The sequence below is a fragment of the Elephantulus edwardii genome, unplaced genomic scaffold (genome assembly GCF_000299155.1).
Source record: "Elephantulus edwardii isolate Elephantulus edwardi_28Jun2011 unplaced genomic scaffold, EleEdw1.0 scaffold00186, whole genome shotgun sequence".
In the NCBI taxonomy this organism is placed as follows: Eukaryota; Metazoa; Chordata; class Mammalia; order Macroscelidea; family Macroscelididae; genus Elephantulus; species Elephantulus edwardii.
In genome coordinates this window covers 3,021,943-3,043,399 of record NW_006399936.1, presented here as the reverse complement: position 1 = coordinate 3,043,399, position 21,457 = coordinate 3,021,943, and the positions used below count along the sequence as shown (strand labels likewise).

General features: G+C 45.3%; 1 protein-coding gene across 1 annotated transcript in view; it reads right to left on the bottom strand.

The window, feature by feature from the left end:
* Nucleotides 1-21,457, bottom strand: part of GSG1L (GSG1-like) — a 261,256-nt gene that overhangs the window by 155,431 nt on the left and 84,368 nt on the right. The window contains exon 2 of the mRNA XM_006896574.1: nucleotides 19,462-19,509. Within this exon, the coding sequence (XP_006896636.1) occupies nucleotides 19,462-19,509 (48 nt within the window). The remainder of the gene's footprint in view (nucleotides 1-19,461; nucleotides 19,510-21,457) is intronic.

Sequence of the window (21,457 nt, the reverse complement as noted above, 5' to 3'; positions counted from 1 at the left end):
CATCATGATGGGTGGGAAAAGATTAAAATTGCCAATGATTTCACCTTACTTAGATCCACGATAAACACCGTTGATATCAGCAGTCAGGAGATAAAAAGCCAAATAGCACCGTGAAAGTCTGTTATCAGGGAACTCTCCAAAGTCCTGAAGAGCAATGATGTCAGTTTAAAGACTAAAGTGCACTTGATTCAAGCTATGGTTTTTCCAATTATCTGCTATGCATCTGAGAGCTGGACAATGAATAAGGATGACATAAGAAGAATTGATGCCTTTGAATGATGGTGTTGGAGAAGAGGAGGCAAAGACGATAAAGCTTCATCTCACATACTTTTGCATGGAGCTAGGAGAGACTATTCTTTGCAGAGGGACATCATGCTTGGGAAGGTAGAGGGACAGAAATAGAGAGGAAGACCCTCAACCAGATGGACTGACACATTGCCTGCTGCAGTGGGCTTGAGTGCATTAGAGGCTGGCACAGGATGGGGTTGGGTTCAGGTCTGTTGTTCATAGGATTGCTCTTACCAAGAGTCCTTAGAAAAAGACATCATGCTGGGAAAAATGGAAGATCAGAGAAAGACAGAAAGATTCTCAGTAAGATGAACTGACGGAGTAAATGGGCTGTGAGGTATTAGCGATGGGGAGGACGGAGCAGGATAGGCCAAGGTTCATATCTGTTGTTCACAGAGCTGCTGTGAGATATAGTTGACTCGATGGCAACTAACAACAACAACAGGCCCATACAATGAAATCTCATTCAGCTGTGAGAAGAAATGACATTTTGATGCATGCTACAGCATGAACGGACCTTGAAAAGGCCATGCAATCTACAACAAGGGTTTGATTTAAAAATGTAATTAATTATATTAATCAATTATAATTAATGTTATAAAACAAAATGTCTATGATTGATTGAATGAAAATGAAACAGGATTTGTAAACTTCCACTTGATGAAAATAATAACCAATTAAACAAATAAAAGATATCAAAGGCAAATGCAAAAATATTATGCTAAGCCCTTCACTAGAGATCACAGAGTACACTATTCTATATATAGTATTCTATTATAGAATTATTATTATTATTATTGTATTCTATTTATAGAGATCACATCATATACTACTCTATGCTCAGAATTGGCAAAGATCCCATAGACTGCCAAAGAACAAGGAGATATGTCTTGGAGAAGGTGCAGCCAGAGTGTTCCTTGGAGACAAGGATGATGAGGCTTGATCTCATGTTCTTTGGACATGTTGCTAAGAACAGTTATTCCTCGGAGAGGGAATGCTTGGGAAGGTGGAGGGGCAGTGAAGGAGAGGAAGACCTCAACCAGGTGGGTTAGCACAGTGACTGCCACAATGGGCTTGAGTGTGTCAGAGATACTGTGAGGATGACACAGGATAGGACAGGGTCCAGATCAGTTATTCATAGAGTTGATATGAGTCATACTGGACTCAATGACACCTAACAACATAGAGACAGAAGAGACCTAGTGGCCTAGTGGTAAGGAGATGCGTTGCCGTAATAAAGGCACACAGTTCAAATTCACTATATGCTCTGCAGGAGAGAGATGGACAATCTTCGCCACCGCAATTTATTACCTTGGAAAACCGTCTGGACTAACAACAAATGCTGGTGAGGTTTCAGAGAAACTGGAACCCTTCTTCACTGTTGGTGGGAGTGTAAAATGGTGCAACCACTATGGAAGGCAGTATGGCGCTTTCTCAAAAAGTTGGAAATACCATTTGACCCCGCAATTCCACTGCTGGGAATATATCCTAAAGAAGCCGTAATTGCCACCCAAGTGGACGTATGCACACCCATGTTTACTGCAGCTTTGTTCACACGAGCAAAGAATTGGAAACAACCCAAGTGCCCATCAACAAACGAAAGGAAAGAGAAGCTGTGGTACATTCACACAATGGAATACTATGCTGCATTGAAAAACAAGGAATTCATCAATTATTATACAAAATGGGTGACCCTAGAGGACATTACGCTGAGTGAAATATCTCAGTCACAAAAAGACAAATAACAGCATAATGCCACTGTTGTAAAACGGGATTGACATAGGTGCTGGGGGGAAACTGAGAAAAGAGGGACTGAATAATCTACATGGCATTGAAAAAGACTAGAGAGAGACCTGTATGAAAGGAATATATAATTAAGTATTGTTGGCATGACAAGAGTCCAGAATAAGAGCTGCATAGTAAAGTGGTCTGGGGAGGGGGGAGACTGTATAACAATGAAATCACTTTTTTCCCCAAGGAAAATGTGCAACAATGAAGAGTTGGAAACCCAAGTTCTTTTTAATTTTCATTAAAATCTCAATTAATAAACAAGAAAGAAAGAAAACCCTCTGGAGGGTTAGTTATGAGTTGGTTCTGACTTGACGGTATACAACAACAACAACAACAACAACAACAAATAAGCCAGAACATAGTCTAGATGTTATTCAATGCTGAGTAAGAACCCTGCTCACGTAGTCAAGTGCTTGGGTGCTAAAGGAAATGTTGACAGATCAAACCCATCAAGCTGCTGAAATTACAGCCTTGGAAACTCTATGGGGCTGTTCTGCTCTGTCCTGTAAGGTTCCTAGGAGAACTGATTTGACGACAACAGGTTATCCGTGGACGGATTTGAGGGTGGCGGCTAAAAGATACAGGGTTTCTCTTGGGAGCAATAAAAATATTCTATAGTTGCTTGTGGTGGTGTTTGCACACCTCTCCGAATACACTAAAAACAGTTAGGTAAACACTGTATGTGGGCAAATGGCATATCTGTGAATTACATCTCAGTAGCTAATACAGAAGTAAATACTAATAGAATCTTGGGCCTCTACTTCCCAGTGGAGATGACCAGGAAGGACGCATGGAATGGAAATCAGAGAGGAACTCGGTCTGGGGAAAGATCCAAAAATCCTGAAGCAGGAGCTGGGATATTCTAGCATGTATGCATCCACTAAAACATGCAGAGCTTTTTAAACTCAAAATGAAATTGCAGGCAAACACTACAGCAAAGCAGAAGCTTGTGGGAGGCGGACTGGTTCCGAGAGCCCAGAGGACCACTTCCGAGGGAGTGAAGCGAGGAGGGGCCAGCCCTTTGGGGACATGCTAGAGGGCTTCATTCTTGGGCATCCAGCTCCCAGTGGCTTTGAGGCCTGGCTGGGTCTCCAGGGGACCAGACTCCTGTGCTCCTCACAAAAACTGAAGGCAGCTTGTCGGAGCTTCTTTGCTACATCCTAGACTTTGCAGCCCCCCCAGGGAGCCGGCAGATGGCTAGACATGACGCGCTGTAGGAGCTGGCAGATGGGGTGCGTGAGGAGCAGAGGCATCAGGGGGTGGGGGCAGCGGCTGCCTCCCTCCTGCTCTGTCACAGCCTCTGACAGCTGGGAGACATGCCACCCACATGGGTCAAAACACACAGCAACACTGAATACAGAATCCATCGGGCCCAAGGTGTGGGAAAGCAGCCTGGCGGTGCCAAGCTGAGCACCAAACCTGTGAGGTGTGGCAGAAGGAGTGTAGGACTCATGGGGGACGTCACTCATCACTCGGCTGCACTTGGCTATGTGAGTCCTCAGGCAAGCAGCTCAACTCCTGTGTGTCTGTTTCTTTGGGAGCACGCCAGAGGCTCATGCCCCAATGAGCTATCCTAGGAATTAAGGGGTGTAGAGTATCTGACAGTAAACATAATTCTTTACGTTGCTGTTATGTGCCATCAAGTAGCCTGCAACTCACAGCGACCCTACGCACAACAGCTCTGAAGCCTGCCCTGTCCTGAGCCAGTCTCACTGACTACCAATACACCAACCCTAACTGCCCTAATTACTTTATCACTCCATCTCATCTGCGGTCTTCCTCTCCTGTGCCATCCCTCCACCCTTCTGAGCATGATCTTCTTCTCCAAGGATCGGTCCCTCCTGGTCCAAAGTATGTGAGAAGGAGCTTCAAAATCCTAGCCTCCAAGAAGAAACCTGCTTTCACTCTCTCCAAAACAGACCTATTTGTTTTCTTGGCAGTCCAAGGTATGATGAAGACTCTTCTCCAGCACCACAACTCAAAGGCATCAATTCTTCTGTCATCCTTAGTCACTGTCCAGCTATCTAATGCATAGCAAGTAATTGCAAAGGTCAGGGACTGGATCAGGCACACCTTAGTCTCTAGACTGACATCATTGCTTCTCAGTTCTCTGGAGAGGTCCCTGACAGCAGATTTACCTAATGCAATTCATCTTTTGATTTCCTGACTGCTGGTACCAAGAGGGTTGACATTAGTCTACAAAGTTTAACTGAATATTAAATCCAATTGCCATTAATTCAACTTCTACTCATGATGACCTTTGACCCCATCTGCATCAGAGCAAGCCAGTGCTCTGTGGCATTTGCAAAGGCTGAAGCTTTGAAAGTAGATCGACAGGGCTTTCTTCAGAGACACATCTAAGTGAACTCAAACCTCTAACTTTTCTACTAGCAACCCAACTCGTTGGCTACAGGCATCAGCCAGTGAATGTTAACGAAAAAGGAATAAACGTAAACTGAGTTTACAGTCGCTGTCTGTTCCTGCTGAATGTTGTTACAGGCGATCCTCATCGTATGCAGAGTCCATATTTGCAAATTCACTTGCTCAATAGAATTTATTTGTAGCACTCAAGTCAAAACACACAGGGCTTAGTGGTCAGACACAGATACGTATGGTGGTGGCTGCTGTGAGGTGCCATCGAGTTAACTATGACTCACAGCGACCCAGTGAACGACAGATCTGAACCCTGCCTTATCCAGCACCGGGAACATGAACAGAGAGGTGGGAAAGCTGAGCTGCCTCACATGCACACTCCCAGCTGAGGCTCAACGAGGCTCTCTTTCTCGTTTTGAGTCTCAAATTGTAAACAAGTGTCCTTTTCAGTTTATTTAGTGCCACATTTTTCTGCTTTTTGTTGGTGGATCTGCTGTTTAAAATGGTCCCCAAGTGTAGTGCGGAAATGCTGCCTCACATTCCTAACTGCAGGAAGTCTTTGAAATGCTTCCTGGAGTCCGGGTGTTAGATAAGCTTCCCCCAAGCTGAAGTTAACAGAGTTGCTGGCTGTGTGTTCAATGCACCCCCAATTACATTAAACACAGTACCTTTAAGCAAAAAATACAAATCTCAACTCAACTCTCTCTACTTAATTGCCACTGGAACTGACTTAGGGCTGGTACTCCAGTGGGGTTTCAGAGGCTGTAAATATAACAGGAGGAGATTGTCCTCTTGCTCATACAGGGCAGTCAGAGATTCAAACAGCTTGCCGTTGGGTTGGTAACACAATCCCCTACTGCCGAGTCCACTGGGGCTCAAAACACAAATAAGCATAAAATAAGGTTCTATACTCATCAGTTGGTGAAATGTGACCAGAGGCTTGTGGCCACCTACCTAGCCCTGTATTTCCCCTCGATACAATGGTGCCACATCTATTTAATGTTCACAGTGGCTTCACGGAATATAAGGATTACCAATGACAAGAAGTATCTGTCCTTTCTGAGTCAGTTTTCCAACTGGCTGTGTCTTACCGAGGAAATTAGGGCTATAAGAAAAGAATCAAGCTGTGTTTGTTAAGCCAGGTCCTGTGCTAAACCCTCCCATGGATTTTCTCAGAGAAGCAAGGAAGACTCTGACAAAAGGGTTTGACACAGTGACTGTAACAATGACTTGAACGTATTGGAGTTGGTGAGGAGGGTGCACGATAGGGCAAAGGTCAGACACGCTGTTCACACGGTTTCTGAGTCATAACTGACTCAATGGCACCTAACAGCAACAACAGCGTTTCTTCTTACAGAGCAAGCAAGTGAGCTGGAGAGAATATGAGTAGCAAGCCCAAGCTCCCACAATCAGAAGGCAAAACAGGGCGCTGAATTCTGAGTCCATGCCCTTTAACATTATACCCCGAAGTCCTGGGTTTAGATCCCAGCTCTGCCACCATCTAGATCCAGAGCAAATGTCTTATGCTGCCTGAGCTTCCTCTTCCTCATCTGCTAACAAAGAACAGTAATAATATGCCTACTTTGTGGACTGCTGAGATGATTAAATGGGATAATATGCTGGAAAAGAACCGGCATACAGTAGGCACTCAATGAATGCTCACTGTACTATTGGGGCCAATGCTAGAAGACCCCATTTCTCAGTGGTTTCTGCATAAGAGTTGACTTTTTGACGCAGATGCCCTCTAAGCCTTTGGAATAAGACTTGTTTCAGCCACACCGTCCAGACAGGCTGAGAGGGCTGGCGCTGACCTCCTGCCTGGACAGAGCAGCAGCTGAAACCAGGCATCCACAGGCTTCCCCACCCATAACATCATGTAACAGCAGCATACAGCTCATCGTGCTCTGGGGCGTGCTGGCAAAACAGAACTAAAATTTCCCTGTGATTATTATTTAAGGTGTTCGGGGGAAACTAACCTGGCAAATTAAAACCAGGAGTTGACGAATCCTATTGCTCAAGACGGGGCTCACGTAATGAGGCTTTCTAAGAGGATGTCTGGAAAGTGAGATAGTCGGGGGATAACAATGTGAGTGTGGGGACTCCATACACCAACCCACTCAGGAAGGTGGAATGCTTACAAGAGATGGTTGGGGAACAAAGAATTGGGTATTTGAGAGTTAAATGGCGAATCAATGTTCAATTTAATGCAAGGAATCAGATACTAAGGGTCAGAAAGGCCTATTTCAGCACTCGCTGGTAGAAAATGTGGAGGCAATAATGTTACGCCAGTTTCTCCCATGAAGTTAAGTCTGTCCAGAGAGACACAGATTAAAACAAGGAGTGGCAGATAGCACAACTACTGTAAAAGCAGCAAAAGACACACTAGACCAATGGTGCCTCAGAGAAGAAGCTTTAAAAAAAAAGAAAAACACAACAACCGAGTGTGCCAGGTACCACAACAGGGACAGAATTTTGCTGTTTTCTGAGATTTTGTTTTATAATTTTTTTTAATGAAGTGTGCTGGATGTTGCTGTTATTTTTGTTCTGATGACTGCAGACAACAAACAACAACCATCAATCAACAAGGGAATGACTAATCCGTGCCATATCCATATAATGGAATATTGCTCTGCTACAAAAAAAGGACAAGAACTACCAACATATCCACAACATACTTGATCTCAAATGCAACAGACGCAGAACATATATGCTACATACCCCATTTGTGGGAAGTTCTAGTAGAGGCAAAATCAGTCATCTATGGCCACAGAAATGTGACCTGTGCTAGTCTCCGTTGTTCTGGGAGTGTGGCCTGCGGTTAGATGGGAAGAGGCAAAAGGGAACTTTCTAAAGTGGAAGCAGAATTCTACACAAGATTATGGAATTTGCTGGGCCAAGAGCGAAATGAAAATGCAGAGCTCCTTGTATGAAATGGTTAAGAATTCTATGACAATGAACTTGGAACATTAAATCAAGGGTGAGTCTCTTCTACGCAGGGGTCCTGTGCATAAATGGTGAATGCCAATGAGCCAGTCCTTGAGAAGTGTGGAAACTAAAAGGACATATGTACACAGGCTGTGCATCGATTAACATACCTAGAACAGAACCCTTACACCTGAGCATTTCTCTGAAAATTGTACCCACTTCCTAAAAATTAAATACGGCAAAAGAGGATTACAAAAATTCTTAATGCATCACAGGCAGTGTCGCCGAGCAGTGGGCAGCACAAAACACTTTCTACCCTGCATGTTTTCTTTTCTTAAGCCTGTGTCTCCCTGGCCACCACAGACAGTCTATAGGATGCACATGGTTCAGCACTAAGCCATTAGCATAAACTACAATACAAATCATGACCTGCTCTAAAATTGCACAGTGAGTGACCTGCACAACTGTCCAAGGCCACCCTGGTCTGCAGCTGTCTCATCTTAACTGAAAGAACATTTAAAGGATGCAGACATCTTGTGATAGATTTCAGGGTCTGGGTCACAAGAAAGGATCTTGTTGCAAATCCTCCCAGGAATCTCAGTAAACCTCATCCCTCCAACAGTGCAGACACCTCTGTCTGGCAGGTCAAAGAGGGAGATTTAAGCACCCAAGGTAATTTTTCACACCAAGGTATGAGCAAAGCACAGCGGCCTTCAGAAATTTTACATTTCCACTGTTTACATTTAGCTGAATCTTCCCACCTTAGAGAAAACTGTTTCCAATTATGAAGCATGAAAGTTGGTCACTTATTTGGGGTTAATTCAACGCTCTCCAAGAGAGTGAGCAGGCAAAACTACCCAGACACCTAATTACCTGGAAAGATAATCTTGAATAATTGGAATTAGAGCAACTAAAGCAATTATTAGATGTTGTGATCTCCGGGAGCAGTCCTCCACCAGGCACTGGGGCTTAATCACCTTTAATAAGAGCATGTAATTAGAGGAACCTAGAATTTCAGAAAAGAAATTGGCAGTACCAGCACTTTAAGGCAGGGCAGCAGGAGGGTCACGTGAGCTACTGGAGAAAGTGAGGCTCCAGAGAAGGGGGCTGAGGAAGGGTGGGCTGGGAGGGCTAGTCTGCTTCAGAAGCCTCCAGGGGAGAGCCTGGCTCTGACTTAAAGTGGCTGCGTGACCTTGAGCAAGACACTTAACTGTGGACCCCAAACTGTGGCGTTGATGAAAAGCACTGAATAGCCCATCGACTGCCAAAAGAACAAACACGTCTGTCCTGGAGGAAATGAAATCAGAGTTTAAGTGCAACCTTAGAGACAAGGATGGTGAGCCTTCATCTCCCACACTTTGGGCACACTGTAGGAGGGGCCAGGCTTGGGAAAAGACATCCAAATGTGGAAATCAGAGAAAGAAAAGAAGACCCTCAATGAGGTGGACTGACACAGCTGGAGCTGTGTCAAGATGGAGTTACAACAATGACCTTGACAGTGATGGAGATGATGGTGAAGGGGAAGGTTGTAACCTGCTGTTCAGAGGGCCACTATGAGTCAGAGTTGCCACAATGGCGCCTAACAACAACCTGCTCCTCGTCCTGAGATGTCTGGGATGGAGAGCCTCGGAGCTCCCCTCTGTCAGCCCTGGACCACCGACCCGTGTGTGGAGACTCAGAGGCAAAGAGCAGGGAGGCAAGAGATGTGACATGCAGATTCTGGAACATTGATGGAGAGGACCTCAGGCAGGCAGGCGTGACCAGATGGCCCAGGGTTCATGGCTCTGCAGGAGGCTGTGACAGCGGCTGCATGGTGTGTCTGGGCTGCAGCCCACAGTCTTTTTATCTCCAATGCCAGAGCGGGGCAGCTGTGGAAGCCGGCTCCTCTCTCCATTTCCTGCTCAGCATGTTCTGATCTATGCACGTTTCAGGTCTATGACATAAATCAATAAAATGCACTAAATAAATTAAGTGAGCAGTAAAATTGTAAATCGATTTCAGGCGGAGAACAGAGAGGTTGAGGAACCCAACAAGAGGCTATTACAGGAACTGAAGTGAGAAATGACTCGTGCAAGAGGCAGGATTGTGGCCACAGAGGCTCCCGCGTTGTTACACAGCCCTGAAATAGGAAACAAATGAGACCTACAAGCTTTGAGACTGTTTCACAAAAAATTGTTAGCTAGTGGCTGCCGGCAATCCCAACCCACCGAGAAACCGGGCAGTCAGCAGGCACGGCCAAAAACAGAGTTCAGCCCAGGGGGCTCTCAGGAGTCAGGCCCCGAGTTTCTTGGCCCCAGTGGGCTGCCCAGTGTCTACAGCGTGGCCCCTGTTTATTCTTTCCATCACCTGACAAACCCTTCCAGTTTCTACTCTGTGGCCACCCTGCTTGGGGTACAAGATTCGGTGCCTGCTCTCGGGGAAGGTGGAGCTCTGTCAATTGAAGAGACTGTCTCAGTATTAGCAGTACAAACAGGAGAAGTATTTGGGGGTTCAGGGACGACCTTTCAAAAGAAATCACGTCAAGGCCGAGTTTTGAAAGATAAACAGAAGCAAATAAGAGACGTGACATCAGGTCACAGAGAGGGAAGAGGATGCACGAAGGCACAGGGCAGGCGTGACTGAGGGAAATGTGGGCAGGTAATGGCACAGAAATGGGAGCGAGGCACCCTGTCAGGGATTGCAGGAGGTGGGATGGGAAGGGAAGCCAGGGATAGATCATGAGGGTCGGGAACACTGGGTTGAGATGTCCCATGGAAGCACCAGAGTCAAAACAATTGCAAGCACGAAGGAAGGGCCTGACAGGATTAGACTTTCATTTTTAGGAAGGTAACGTAGAATTCAGTGTGAGGAATTCATTCTCATCTGCTTTGAGTATCACAAACATACAGAAAAATGCATGTACCGTTGAATTTTCATAACGTGGACAACCAGGTCAAGCAAAGGTTTATTCCCACTGCCAGCACACCCTTCCAGTCACAGCTGCTCACCAAGGGTAACCTGCTGGCTGGCCTCCAGCAGCCTGAGCCCATCACGCCTGCTTCTCACTCCTCCATAAATGGAATCTTACCATGCCGTCTTTTGAACATGGCTTATTTTGCTCCACACTCATACAGCTGTGAGTCCTTTCGGTTTGGTGGCCGGGATGTTGACAGGCTTGGAGAATGGAGCTGGGGAAGCCAGGGAAGAGACTGCTGCTGTAATCCAGGAGAGAAGTGATAAGGGCAGAGGAGGCATAGATGCCAGCGATATTTGGGGGTGGGTGGGAAAGATCACACACACACATACAAAAGAGAGATTTAGGAAAGAAAAGTCAGGACAAAGAAGACAGAAGTTTAGGGGAAAGAGTAACTTCTGCAGCAGGCAAGGTACAAAGAAGCACCCAAAAGACGTCCAGGAAGAACGTGGAGGTAGAATCAGGAAGTCACAAGAGAAAGATGGGAAGAGAAAGTCCAGGTTAGGATTAAAAGTATAACTTTTTACCAGAAGGCATCATTCCATAAGGACAAAGACAATAAATAGGAGAGGAGATGGTAATAGAGAGAGATGTCAATACCATTTTGAAAATTGGGAAGCCATCTGGTGACCGACTGGTATGTAGTTACATTGTCAACCCAAAGGCACATGGTTTGGGTCCACCAGCAGCTCTGAGAGGAAAGGATGGGTGGTCTTTTCCTGTGCAATTTACAGCCTCTGAAAACCTACTGGGTGATCAGCTATGAATCAGTTTCCACTTAACAATACATAACAACAACAATGGATATGTGGTTAATGGCTTGCTATTGTTATGTGTCAGGTCGACTCCTTGACTCATAAGGACCCTGTGCACAACAGCTCTGAACCCTGTTCTATCTTGAACCAATCTGATTGTCTCTGACACACCTACCCCTACTACTCTAGTCATTCAGTCAATCCATCTCCTCCAGGGTCTTCTTCTCTTATGCTGTCCCTCTACTCTTCCAAGCATGATGTCTCCTTCCAAGGACTGGTCCTTCTTTGCAATATGTCCAAAGTATGTTAGACACAGCTTCATCTCCTTGGCTCCAAGGAGCAGCCTGGTTTCACCCTCTCTAGGACGGACCCGTTTGTTGTCTAAGCATGGTATATTCTCCAGCACCACAGCTCAAAGGCATCGATTCTCCTTCTATATCATCCCTAGTCATTGTCCAGCTTTCTGACGCATAGCAAGTAATTGCGAAGACCATGGCCTGGATCAGTTAATGACTTAGCAGACAAGAAAGAGCTGCACTCTGACCACCTTCAGGGAGGAAGCTGATGAGAAGGAAACCGCAACCAGTCCCAGAAACCAAGCTCAGGTCCTACTGAGCTTCACAATTGGAATAAAGAATTCAGTGACAGTCTGTATTTAGGACATATCCCCAACCCGTTTCCCATACTCAAGTCCCAGGATTCAGGCAGCTAGATGAATATACTAGAGAGAGAAGGATTCCCCTTTAGGAAACAGACCAGCTGAAAAGAAAAGACTGGGTGAAGGTGAATGCGTGTTACCAGATGATCTTGTTATATGATGGGTTCTAGAGACCAGATCCAATTACCAGTGGACATTTACAGCTATTTCTTCCCATTTTTTGAGTACTTTTCAACCCAGGTGAACCAATAAGCACCATCATCACAGATGGAGGGGGTAAAAATTGAAGTTGTCAATGATTTCCTTCTACTTGGATCCACAAGCAACACTCAGAGTAGTACAGGTCAGGAAGTCAACAGATTGGGGAAATCTGCCGTCAAGAACGTCCCCAAAGTGCTAAAGAGCAATGATGTCCATTTAAAGACTTGATCCATGCTGTTTTCCATTCCTTCCTGTGCCTCTGAAAGTTAGACAATGAAATGAATAAGGAAGGCTGGAGAAGAACCCATGCCTTTGGCTCGTGGTGCTGGCAAAGAACACTGAGTATCTCAGGGCCTGCCAAAGTAACAAATCTGTACTGGGAAGTGCCCCCCGGGTGCTTCTTAGAGGCAAAGATGGTGACACTTCATGTCACATACTTTGAGTGTGTTGTCAGGAGGGGTCCGTCCTTGGAAATAGACGTCGCGGCTGGGAAAGGTGGAGGGTCAGAGAAAGAGAGGAAGGCCCTCAACAAGATGAATTGACACAGTGGTTGTAACAAGGGGATCAAGTATGATAAAGATCATAAGGACGGCGCAGGATAGAGCAGGGTTCAAATCTGTTCAGAAGGTCACTGCGAGTTATAGTTGATGAGAACCTAACAATGCAACACAGACCAGATAAATGAAATACACCAGCAGCCAGTCTCCGACTCTAACTGTACTTGGAGCTGCAAAATGCATGTTAACGCCTCCTTCTTAAATGTACCAGATACTTCCTGAAAAGTTAGAATATACAGAATGGAAGCCCAAAATAAAATTAAAGAGGTGGTTGGAAGAAACAGACATTGAACAGTGTAAGAGGGAAAAACAATTTGTGAAAATTAATCTTCTCAACGAGGCAGCGAGATAAGAGAAGATACTACCTTCAAAAAACAAAAGCCAGAAACTATAAAAGGAAGTCAGATAACAAGAAAAACCACGAAAATTTAAAAATATTATTACTCCAATTCAGAAATCCAATAGAATGGTTGAAAGATAAAAGTTGAACAAATATCACAAAGGCAAAAATAAAGATTTAAAAAAAAATAAATAAGGTGCTAAAAACTTCCAAAGAGAGGATAAAAGCCAAGATACAGAAGAATCAGCAATGGACTAAAAAACGCTGGAGCCAGAAGATAACTGAGGCATCAGTGTTGTCTAAAAGTAAGGGGTAAGTAATTTCCAATTCAGAATTCCATACCCAGCCTAGTCAAATGTGAGAGAGAAATACAGACATTAGGTACACAAAGTCTCAGCCACCTACGTCCTTTTCTCAGAGAGCTACCACACGGCTGTTCTTCCAAATGAGGCCATTAACCAGAAAGACTACCTAGTACCCAGGAAAGAGATCAATATGAGAGGAAGGGAATGCCTAAAATAATGGTAAAGGAGATTTCCAGAACAGCAGCCCTAGAGAACCACGAGCCACACGGGGCTGAGGGTCAAAGGGCTTCACAGAGAAGGGAGGGACAGAGGAAGATCTTACAAACACTCTGTTCCAGCTGAAGATCTTGAGTTGTACACCTGGGTAGAGACACTGCAGATGACTTTGTGGTTGAAAACCAAAGAAATGAAAGGAAAGAATATTATTGACTCTGGGAGAAGAATTCTGTAAGAAAGGAAGTATAATCATAGCATATCACTTGGCTCAACTGTGGAAAATATTTATAAGCAATGATAAAGTAAAATGCTAACCAAACATTGTGAGGTAAATATGTTGGAAAGCTAAAGAGGAGCAGAGTGTGAGGCTGCTGTAAGAGCAAATGGCCAAAGCTGCCTCAGCAGCACAGTATCACTATAAAATGAAGACATGGAGAAGTGCACACTAAATACAGTCATCAAAAGTAAGCACTATTGCACACTCTATCCCGCATAGTTCAGCATGGTTCATCCTGCAATAATCAACATTAATCTACAAGTAGATATATTGGCAGACAGTCAAGCAAACAGACACTGGGAAAGTGACAACACTCGTGACCATACATAGCTGTGGCAGATGGTATTTATACATTCATATTTCTGTACATGCTATAAATATAAATCTATGTAGATAGCGGAGCTAGAGTTCTGGTGGCCAGGTCAGGTGGGAGCTGTCAGGAAGGGTCAGTCCTTGGAAAGAGACACAATGGCTAGGAAAGCAGGGGGTGCAGAAGAAGAGAGGAAGGGCCTCAACAAGATGGGTTGATACAGTGGTTATAACAAGGGGATAGAGTATGGCGAAGATCATGAGGCTGGCGCAGGACACAGCAAGGGTCAAATCTCTTATTCTAGCCCAGAGGCAGCACCTCTCTGGTGGTTCAAATCCAGCAGAGGCTCCAAGGGACAAAGATCGAACTCCTCCCACAGGATTTACAGCCTCTGGAAACCCACTGAATCGTCAATTAAGAATCTATTCCAATTCTATGGCAGTGAGGGGTTTTTTAATTAATTATAACCAAATACCTTAAGGAATAGTACGTTACTGTTGTTATGTGTCACGTGTTAATGGCTCATAACAATAACATTCTACGACAGGTTTGGAAGCAGGAGCGGCATCCACTCCCTAAACAACATGCCTCCGGAAACTGGATGAACTTTGATAAATGTCGATAGTTGCAGAGGGGCTTCAGGCCTTTGGTTCAGAGTCACTATGAGTCATGCTTGACTGGAAGACAACAACAACCTCAAGAAAACGAGTTAACAGTGAGGCTTTGTTTGTCTTTTTTTTTTAACTAAATTACAAACAAATAATGAAATTAAGGAAATGAGTTGCTGGTTCCACGATCTCAGGACCACAGTTTTGGGGACCATCAAGGGCAACCAGTGTAGAATAATAGTCCACAAAGACAATGTTCTAACGTCCTACTTTGATGAGTAGCAACTGGGGCCTTAAAAGCTTGCAATAAGCCATCTAAGGTAACAACTCTCCTTGACCAGGACAAACAAGAAAGATGCAAAGCAAAGACGCAAAGGAACAACTTGTCTGAAAGACCATGTGAACCTCAGTCTCCATAAACCTGGGACCAGAAGAACTAGATGGTACCTTATGACCATGGCTGACCACACTAAAGGGATCGTAGATGAAGGTCCCAGATAGAATGAGGAGGGAATTTGAAACAAAGCTCAAAAACATAAACATTTTAATGTCAGGCTTATCAATCTCATAGAGACTGGTGGAACCCCCAAGGTCATGGCCCTTAGTCATCTTCCAAGCCTGGAACAAAGCTCACTCCTGTGGCTGAATATTCAGCCAAGCAACAAAAAGTCTTTAAGGTGAACAATAATGCCAGGGTGACACTCATTTCCTAGAAAAATCAGCCATCCGAAGGGCAGTGTCTACCCACAGACAGTTTAGATGGCAGGAATGAGTATGAGAGAAGGATTAATCACAGGGAAGAACTTAAATACAATGTGGGTATTGTAATTATTATCATAAAACAAAATATGTATGAATGGTTGAATGGGTAACTCATTTGCTTTGTAAACTTTCGCTCAAATCACAATAAAATAGAGCTGCCTAATCAACAAATAGCAAAATAAGTATGTTATTTTAAAACACAAGAGATAATAGATGAGCTGAATTGATTGCCTTTGGGAAGTGGAAATGAAAAGTGGGGAAGGGTGAGGTAGCAACTGCTGTTCATATCACTCATTATAAGACACAGTATTTTTTTTTTACTTAAAACTCTACACATGTATTATCAAGCCACTGTGATGGGCCACTAGGTTAGGAGGTGCTCTGTCAAACCAAAGACAGGCAGTTCGAATCCACCACCTGCTTTGAAAGATGATAGGAAATCTTCTCCTTTGCTATTTACAAGCTCATAAAACCTTCTGGAGGGTCAGCTTTGAGTCAGCTCCAACGTAACAGCAATAAGTCAAGTATTACATCATCAAAAAGTTAAAATAACTTTTAAAATATCATAAATGAAGAGGTGGAATAGGAAAGACTGGGTGTAAGGTATTTGGAAACCAAATACAGAAAGAAGTGTTCTGTAGATATAAAACTATTCTAAAAACTTTTTTTAAAAAAAGAAAAAGAAGAGGTGGAGGTTGTCAGCTGCACTGGAGATAAAATCACCCATGCAAGGAGTGTGGTTAAGACTCTGGAAGGTGGAGGGAGGGAGATGAATGCATAAGGGATGCAGAAGATAGGTAGGGGAGCATGGTGGGAAAGACCAGGAGGCGAGGAACCAGGACAACAAGGGGAGCCAGCTTCCCAAAGAGGAAGCTCCCAACAAACACATTTGCTCAATGCTGTCAGGTGCTGGAGATGGAGCCATGCAAACAGGGACTGCGAAAGGGGAGTGAGATTGTCAATTCTGCCCTGGAGGAAGGGCAACCAGGGATCTCCTTAGAGGCAAGGAGGGTGAAACCTGGTCTCAAATACTTTGGATATGTTATCAGCAAGAGTCAGTCCTTGGAAAAGGCATCATGCTTGGAAAGACTAGGGGTTCAGAGAAAAAGAGGGAGACCCTCAATGGGAGGGACTGACACAGTGATTACAAAAATGGGCTCCATTATAATCATTAGTAATTTCTTCTTCTGTAAAAATTGGCCCAATTTTATTTTTTAAATATACTACGTGATATAGATTATATGAAGACTGCATGGGGTGAGAATAGTCTAAACTTTTATCAATTTTAAGTCCATTCTAACAAGTGTGAAAATACTTGCTCTCATATGTTGCTTTGGTGCAAAATAATAAAAGTCGAATCAGAAAGATTTAAAATGAAAAAAAAATGGGCTCCAGTGTGTCAGCCTTGAGGAGGATGGCACAGGAGAGGGCCAGGTTCAGATGCGGTGTTCACAGAACCCCCAAGAGCGGCAGCCAACTCAACGGCATCTAACAATAATGTAGGGTGTCTGGCACAGTGCCTGGCACATACCTGTTCAGTAAATGCCGGCTATTCATTGTGATTGTTGTTTTCAACAGATCTCAATATGGAAGCCATGGTCCAAGTTGCAATTACACCAGAGGCAGCCATGGAAAAAGCCAGGTGTTCATCCCCCATCTCACCTGCTGTAGGAGCTCCCCAGGGAGATGGGGGCTGTGAGCCAGTACAATCACCAGTCTGCGGGACACATGTCCTTTTTGGGCCCGCTCTCCTTTTCCAACTATCTGTGAAGTATCACGGATGCAGGAGTCATTCCTGGAGGCCTGCTAACCCCAGCCCTTCTCAGTGCCTGGGCCTCCTGCAGGGAGGCCAGTCTCAGGCCCACCAGCAGAGGGCGCAGATGGTCAATGGTCCCAGATGCAGACTAAACATCAACACTCCCCTACTGGGACCGCGTTTGTGGCCCAACTTCTGCCTCAGTTTCCCTGACTCCTGAGACCAGAGCTCTCTCTGAAGTCTGGGTGGTTTGAAGAGACATGCATAGCTGTCTCCTCTTCGTAGCAGAGACACACAGGTGGGGAGATGGTCATTCTCCTCCTTGTTCCAGTGGGAGGTTTCTTCTGTTCTTCTCATTTTTAACCTGGGCACACAGTTGCCCAGGATAAAGACCACACCTCCACTCTTAATTGTAGCTCAGTGTGGCCATATGATCAAGTTTCTACAGAACCTGGTCACCTAGCCACAAGCTGGTGTCACATGGAAACATCTGGAAACCTGGAGAGTTGACAACATTTGCCCTTTCAACTTTGCTCTTCTTCTGCCCTCTACCTAGACTGCAGGTGTGATTGCTGGAGCTCCAGTCTCCATGTTGGGCCACATGAATGCTGGGGAGGACAAGGGAGCTACAAGGACCTCGATCCCCAAGACTTCATGAAGCAGGCCCTAGATTTCTATCTTAAAAAGAAGCAAATGAGCTTCTTCACTGAAGTCAGTTATTTTGGGGTCATCACAACTTACAGCAGGAGCTCTGGTGGCGAAGTGGTTAAGCGAATCGAAAGGGCAGCAGTGTTAACCCACTAGTCTCACATCAGGAGAAAGACATGGCTGGCTGCTTCTGCAAAGATTACAACATTGAAAACCCCACAGAGCAGTTCCACTCTCTCCTAAAAGGTCACTGAATCAGAAAAGACTTCCCAGCAAATAATAGAACTTGCAGCTCAATCTGATGATGAGTGCCATGCCCTCTCAGCTAGCCAGGCTGCTGGCATCACCTCACTTCTACTTCCAAGCTCAAGGCCTCACTGTGGGCTCAGATCTCACAGGTGCCAGCCTGCATGCCAAGGGGACCTCTCAGGATAGCAGTGTAAAATCATCTTAGACCTCCCACATCTGTGGGACAATAAAGATGGGATATCTAGCTTCCTCTCTCTCCTGGACAAGTCTCCTGCAGATGGGCAATGCCACCAGCATTGGTTTAGCTGTCTTTGTTCCCTATTACTGCTAACATGAGGATATCACAAGGATGGCTTTAACAAACAGAAATGTATTTTCTCACAGATTAGGAGGCTGGAAATCCGAGTTCAGGGCACTGGCTCTAGGAGAAGGCTTTGTTCCCCTGTCAGCTCTGGAGAACCGTCCTTGTCTTTCTGAGCTCCTGCTCCTGGGTGACCTTCACATGACATGACCTCTCTCTTCCCCCATCTCTGTTCTACTCGATTATTTAATAGCTTCTTTGTTCTTCTTGTTGTTATGTGCCGTCGAGTCGCCTGCGACTCACAGCGACCCTATGTACAACAGCCCAAGCCCTAATTCTATCCTGTGCCGATCTTATTGTCTGTAACACACCCACCTCCATTACACAAGTCACCCATTCAATCCATCTCATCAAGAGTCTTCTTCTCTTGTGCTGTCCCTCCACCCTCCCAAGCATGACATCCCTTTCCAAGGACTGGTCCCTCCTTGCAACATGTCCAAAGTATGTCAGACAAAGCTTCAGAATCCTTGCCTCCAAGGAGAAGCCTGGTCTCACCCTCTCTAAGACAAACCTATTTGTTCTCCTAGCAGTCCAATACTCTTCTCCAGCACCACAGCTCAAAGACACCAACTCCCCTTCTACCATCCCTGGTCACTGCCCAGTTTTCTGATGCATAGCAAGTAATTGCATAGACTATGGCCTGGATTAGGCACACCTTAATCTTCAGACTGACATTGTTGCTCTTCAGTACTTTGGAGAAATCTCTGACAGAAGACTTTCCAAATGCAATTAGTCTTTTCATTTCGTGGCTGCTAGTACCTAGAGTGTAAAATTGACTCAAGGTATACCCTACACCTACCCTGCCTCAATGACACAATAAAGACTATTCATTACAACACATATTTTCGTCCATAACACTGATCATACAACTCCAACTTCTGCACACCCCACCAAACCTCCCCCAAAGTCCCAGCACACACTGGAAAGGGGCTGAGTCACAGGACTACCCATCCTTATGGGGCAGGATGAGCTTCCCCACCTGCCTCTCCCACATCTGTGAGCACTCACATAAACCAGAGCTTCACATCAGGACCCTGGCTTCCTGGTGTGCTCATGGGGCTCACCCAGGGCTGGGCGAAACCATGTGAGCAGGGGAGGTGCCCTCAGAGAGGCCAGGGACACACTTACCTTTCTCCGATGCTGGGGCCAGGTCAATGAAGCTGCGACATTTTTCACCTTTGAAAAGAAAAGAAAAGTGTCAGGGTGTGGGAGGACATAAGAGCATATGCCTCACCCTATCACAGGAGCCTGGAACAGAGCAGGGGAGAACGGTGTGGGGCACCTGACGCTTCTAATAACCTCAATGGCATCTTTCTCTAATCTCGATTACTGGAAACTCAAAATCCCTGAGGGGTGTGGATGGTGATGCTGAGAGCTCAGCTAAGCAGCACCTCCCACCCCAGGCCCCTCGCTGGACTCTCCGCGTCTCTTTCCCGTGTCTCTCTCCAGACAGCAGGGTATTTTCAAAACATGCCAAACACCTCTCTCCCTTTCACACACACACACACACACACACACACACAGAGACAGGGAAAGAGAGACACAGAGAGAGGTGTTTCTCATTACATGCACTTCCTGTCACACACACACCCTGTCTCTCTCTCTCTCACACACACACCCTGTCTCACTCTCTAACACACAGTCTCTCACACACACAGATACACACTCTGTCTCACACCTACATATATACATACACTGTCTCTCATTCATACTCACATGCACATACTAAGCTTGTCTCAGTATCTCACACATACGCGCGCGCGTGTGCACACACACACACTTCTGTTCAAAACCCTTGGTGACTTCGCAGGGAATAAAGCCCACACAGGAGTCTAACCTCTCTCAGCACCCACCACACTCTCCCCTTCTGCCTCATCACTCCCCTGCTCCCTCCCACCATGAGGTCTTCGCACAGCACATCCTATTCTCCACTGCCTGAAACATACTCGCCCTCTCACAAATCTCCCAGCAGATGACCTTCGCCAGTGGAGCACCCAGTCACTGTTAGGATTTCTACCTTTGTGTAAGTCTTCAGTGGGTTCTCACTGTTGTTATGTGCTGTCAAGTTGCTTGAGATTCATAGCGACGCTATGTACAACGGCTCTGAACCCTGCTCTATCTTGAGCTAATTTGTTTCCAACAGTCAATCCATCTTATCTAGGGTCTTCCTTTCTTGTGCTTTTCTATCACTTTTCCAAATATGATGTCCTTCTCCAAGGTCTGGTCGCTCCTGGCAACAAGGCCAAATTATGTGAGACAGAGTTTCAAAACCTTTGTCTCCAAGGAGCAGCCTGGTTTCACCCTCGCCCGGACAAACCTGTTTGTTCTCTAGGTGGTCCATGATATGTTCAATACACTTCTCCAGCATCATGACTCAAAGGCATTGATTATTCTTCTATTGTCCTTGGTGACTGTCCAGCTCTCCAATGCATAGCAAGTAATTGCAAAGAGCAATGGATAGCTATCTCTCCATCACAGCTCCCAAACTCTGGGCCCCAGGAAGAAAGGAGCCACATCTTTAATGCTTGCCAGCTCAGTAAAAATGCATCCTTGACTTCTCTTCCTCTCATATATGAACTGTGGATCCTCGACATACCTAGGATTCAACTATCTATCACCAATCCCACCGCTCCTTCCCTGCTCCCAGTCACCATCGTCTCATGCCTAGGTTACAGCAGCAGGCTGTGCCCCCTTCCCTTAGCTACACAGCAGTCAGATGAAGCCTATTAGCATCAAGAAGGATCATATCCCTTCTCATATCTCACAAGAGATTAAAAAGAGAGGAAAGCAAGATGAAATGTGAACCATCAAGAAAAGAATTGCCAGGAGTGGAGCGTGTCCTTCTGGATTCGGGAGACTGTACCAGAAAGCTCCTTATCACAGGGAGACCTCCAAGGAACATTGGCCCTACAAGTGCTGAAGGAGACGTGGATCTCCTCCAGACCCCACAGGGAGAGAGCAGACCCTCCTCCAGAGTTTGCACTCTGAATTAGGACTTCTAGCTTCCTAAACTTTAAGAGAATGAATTTCTGTTTGTTAAAGCTGCCCACGTGTGGTATCTCTGTCCTGGCAGTATAAGATAACCAGGACACTTCTGTTCAAGGTTAAGACAAGGCAGCTCAGG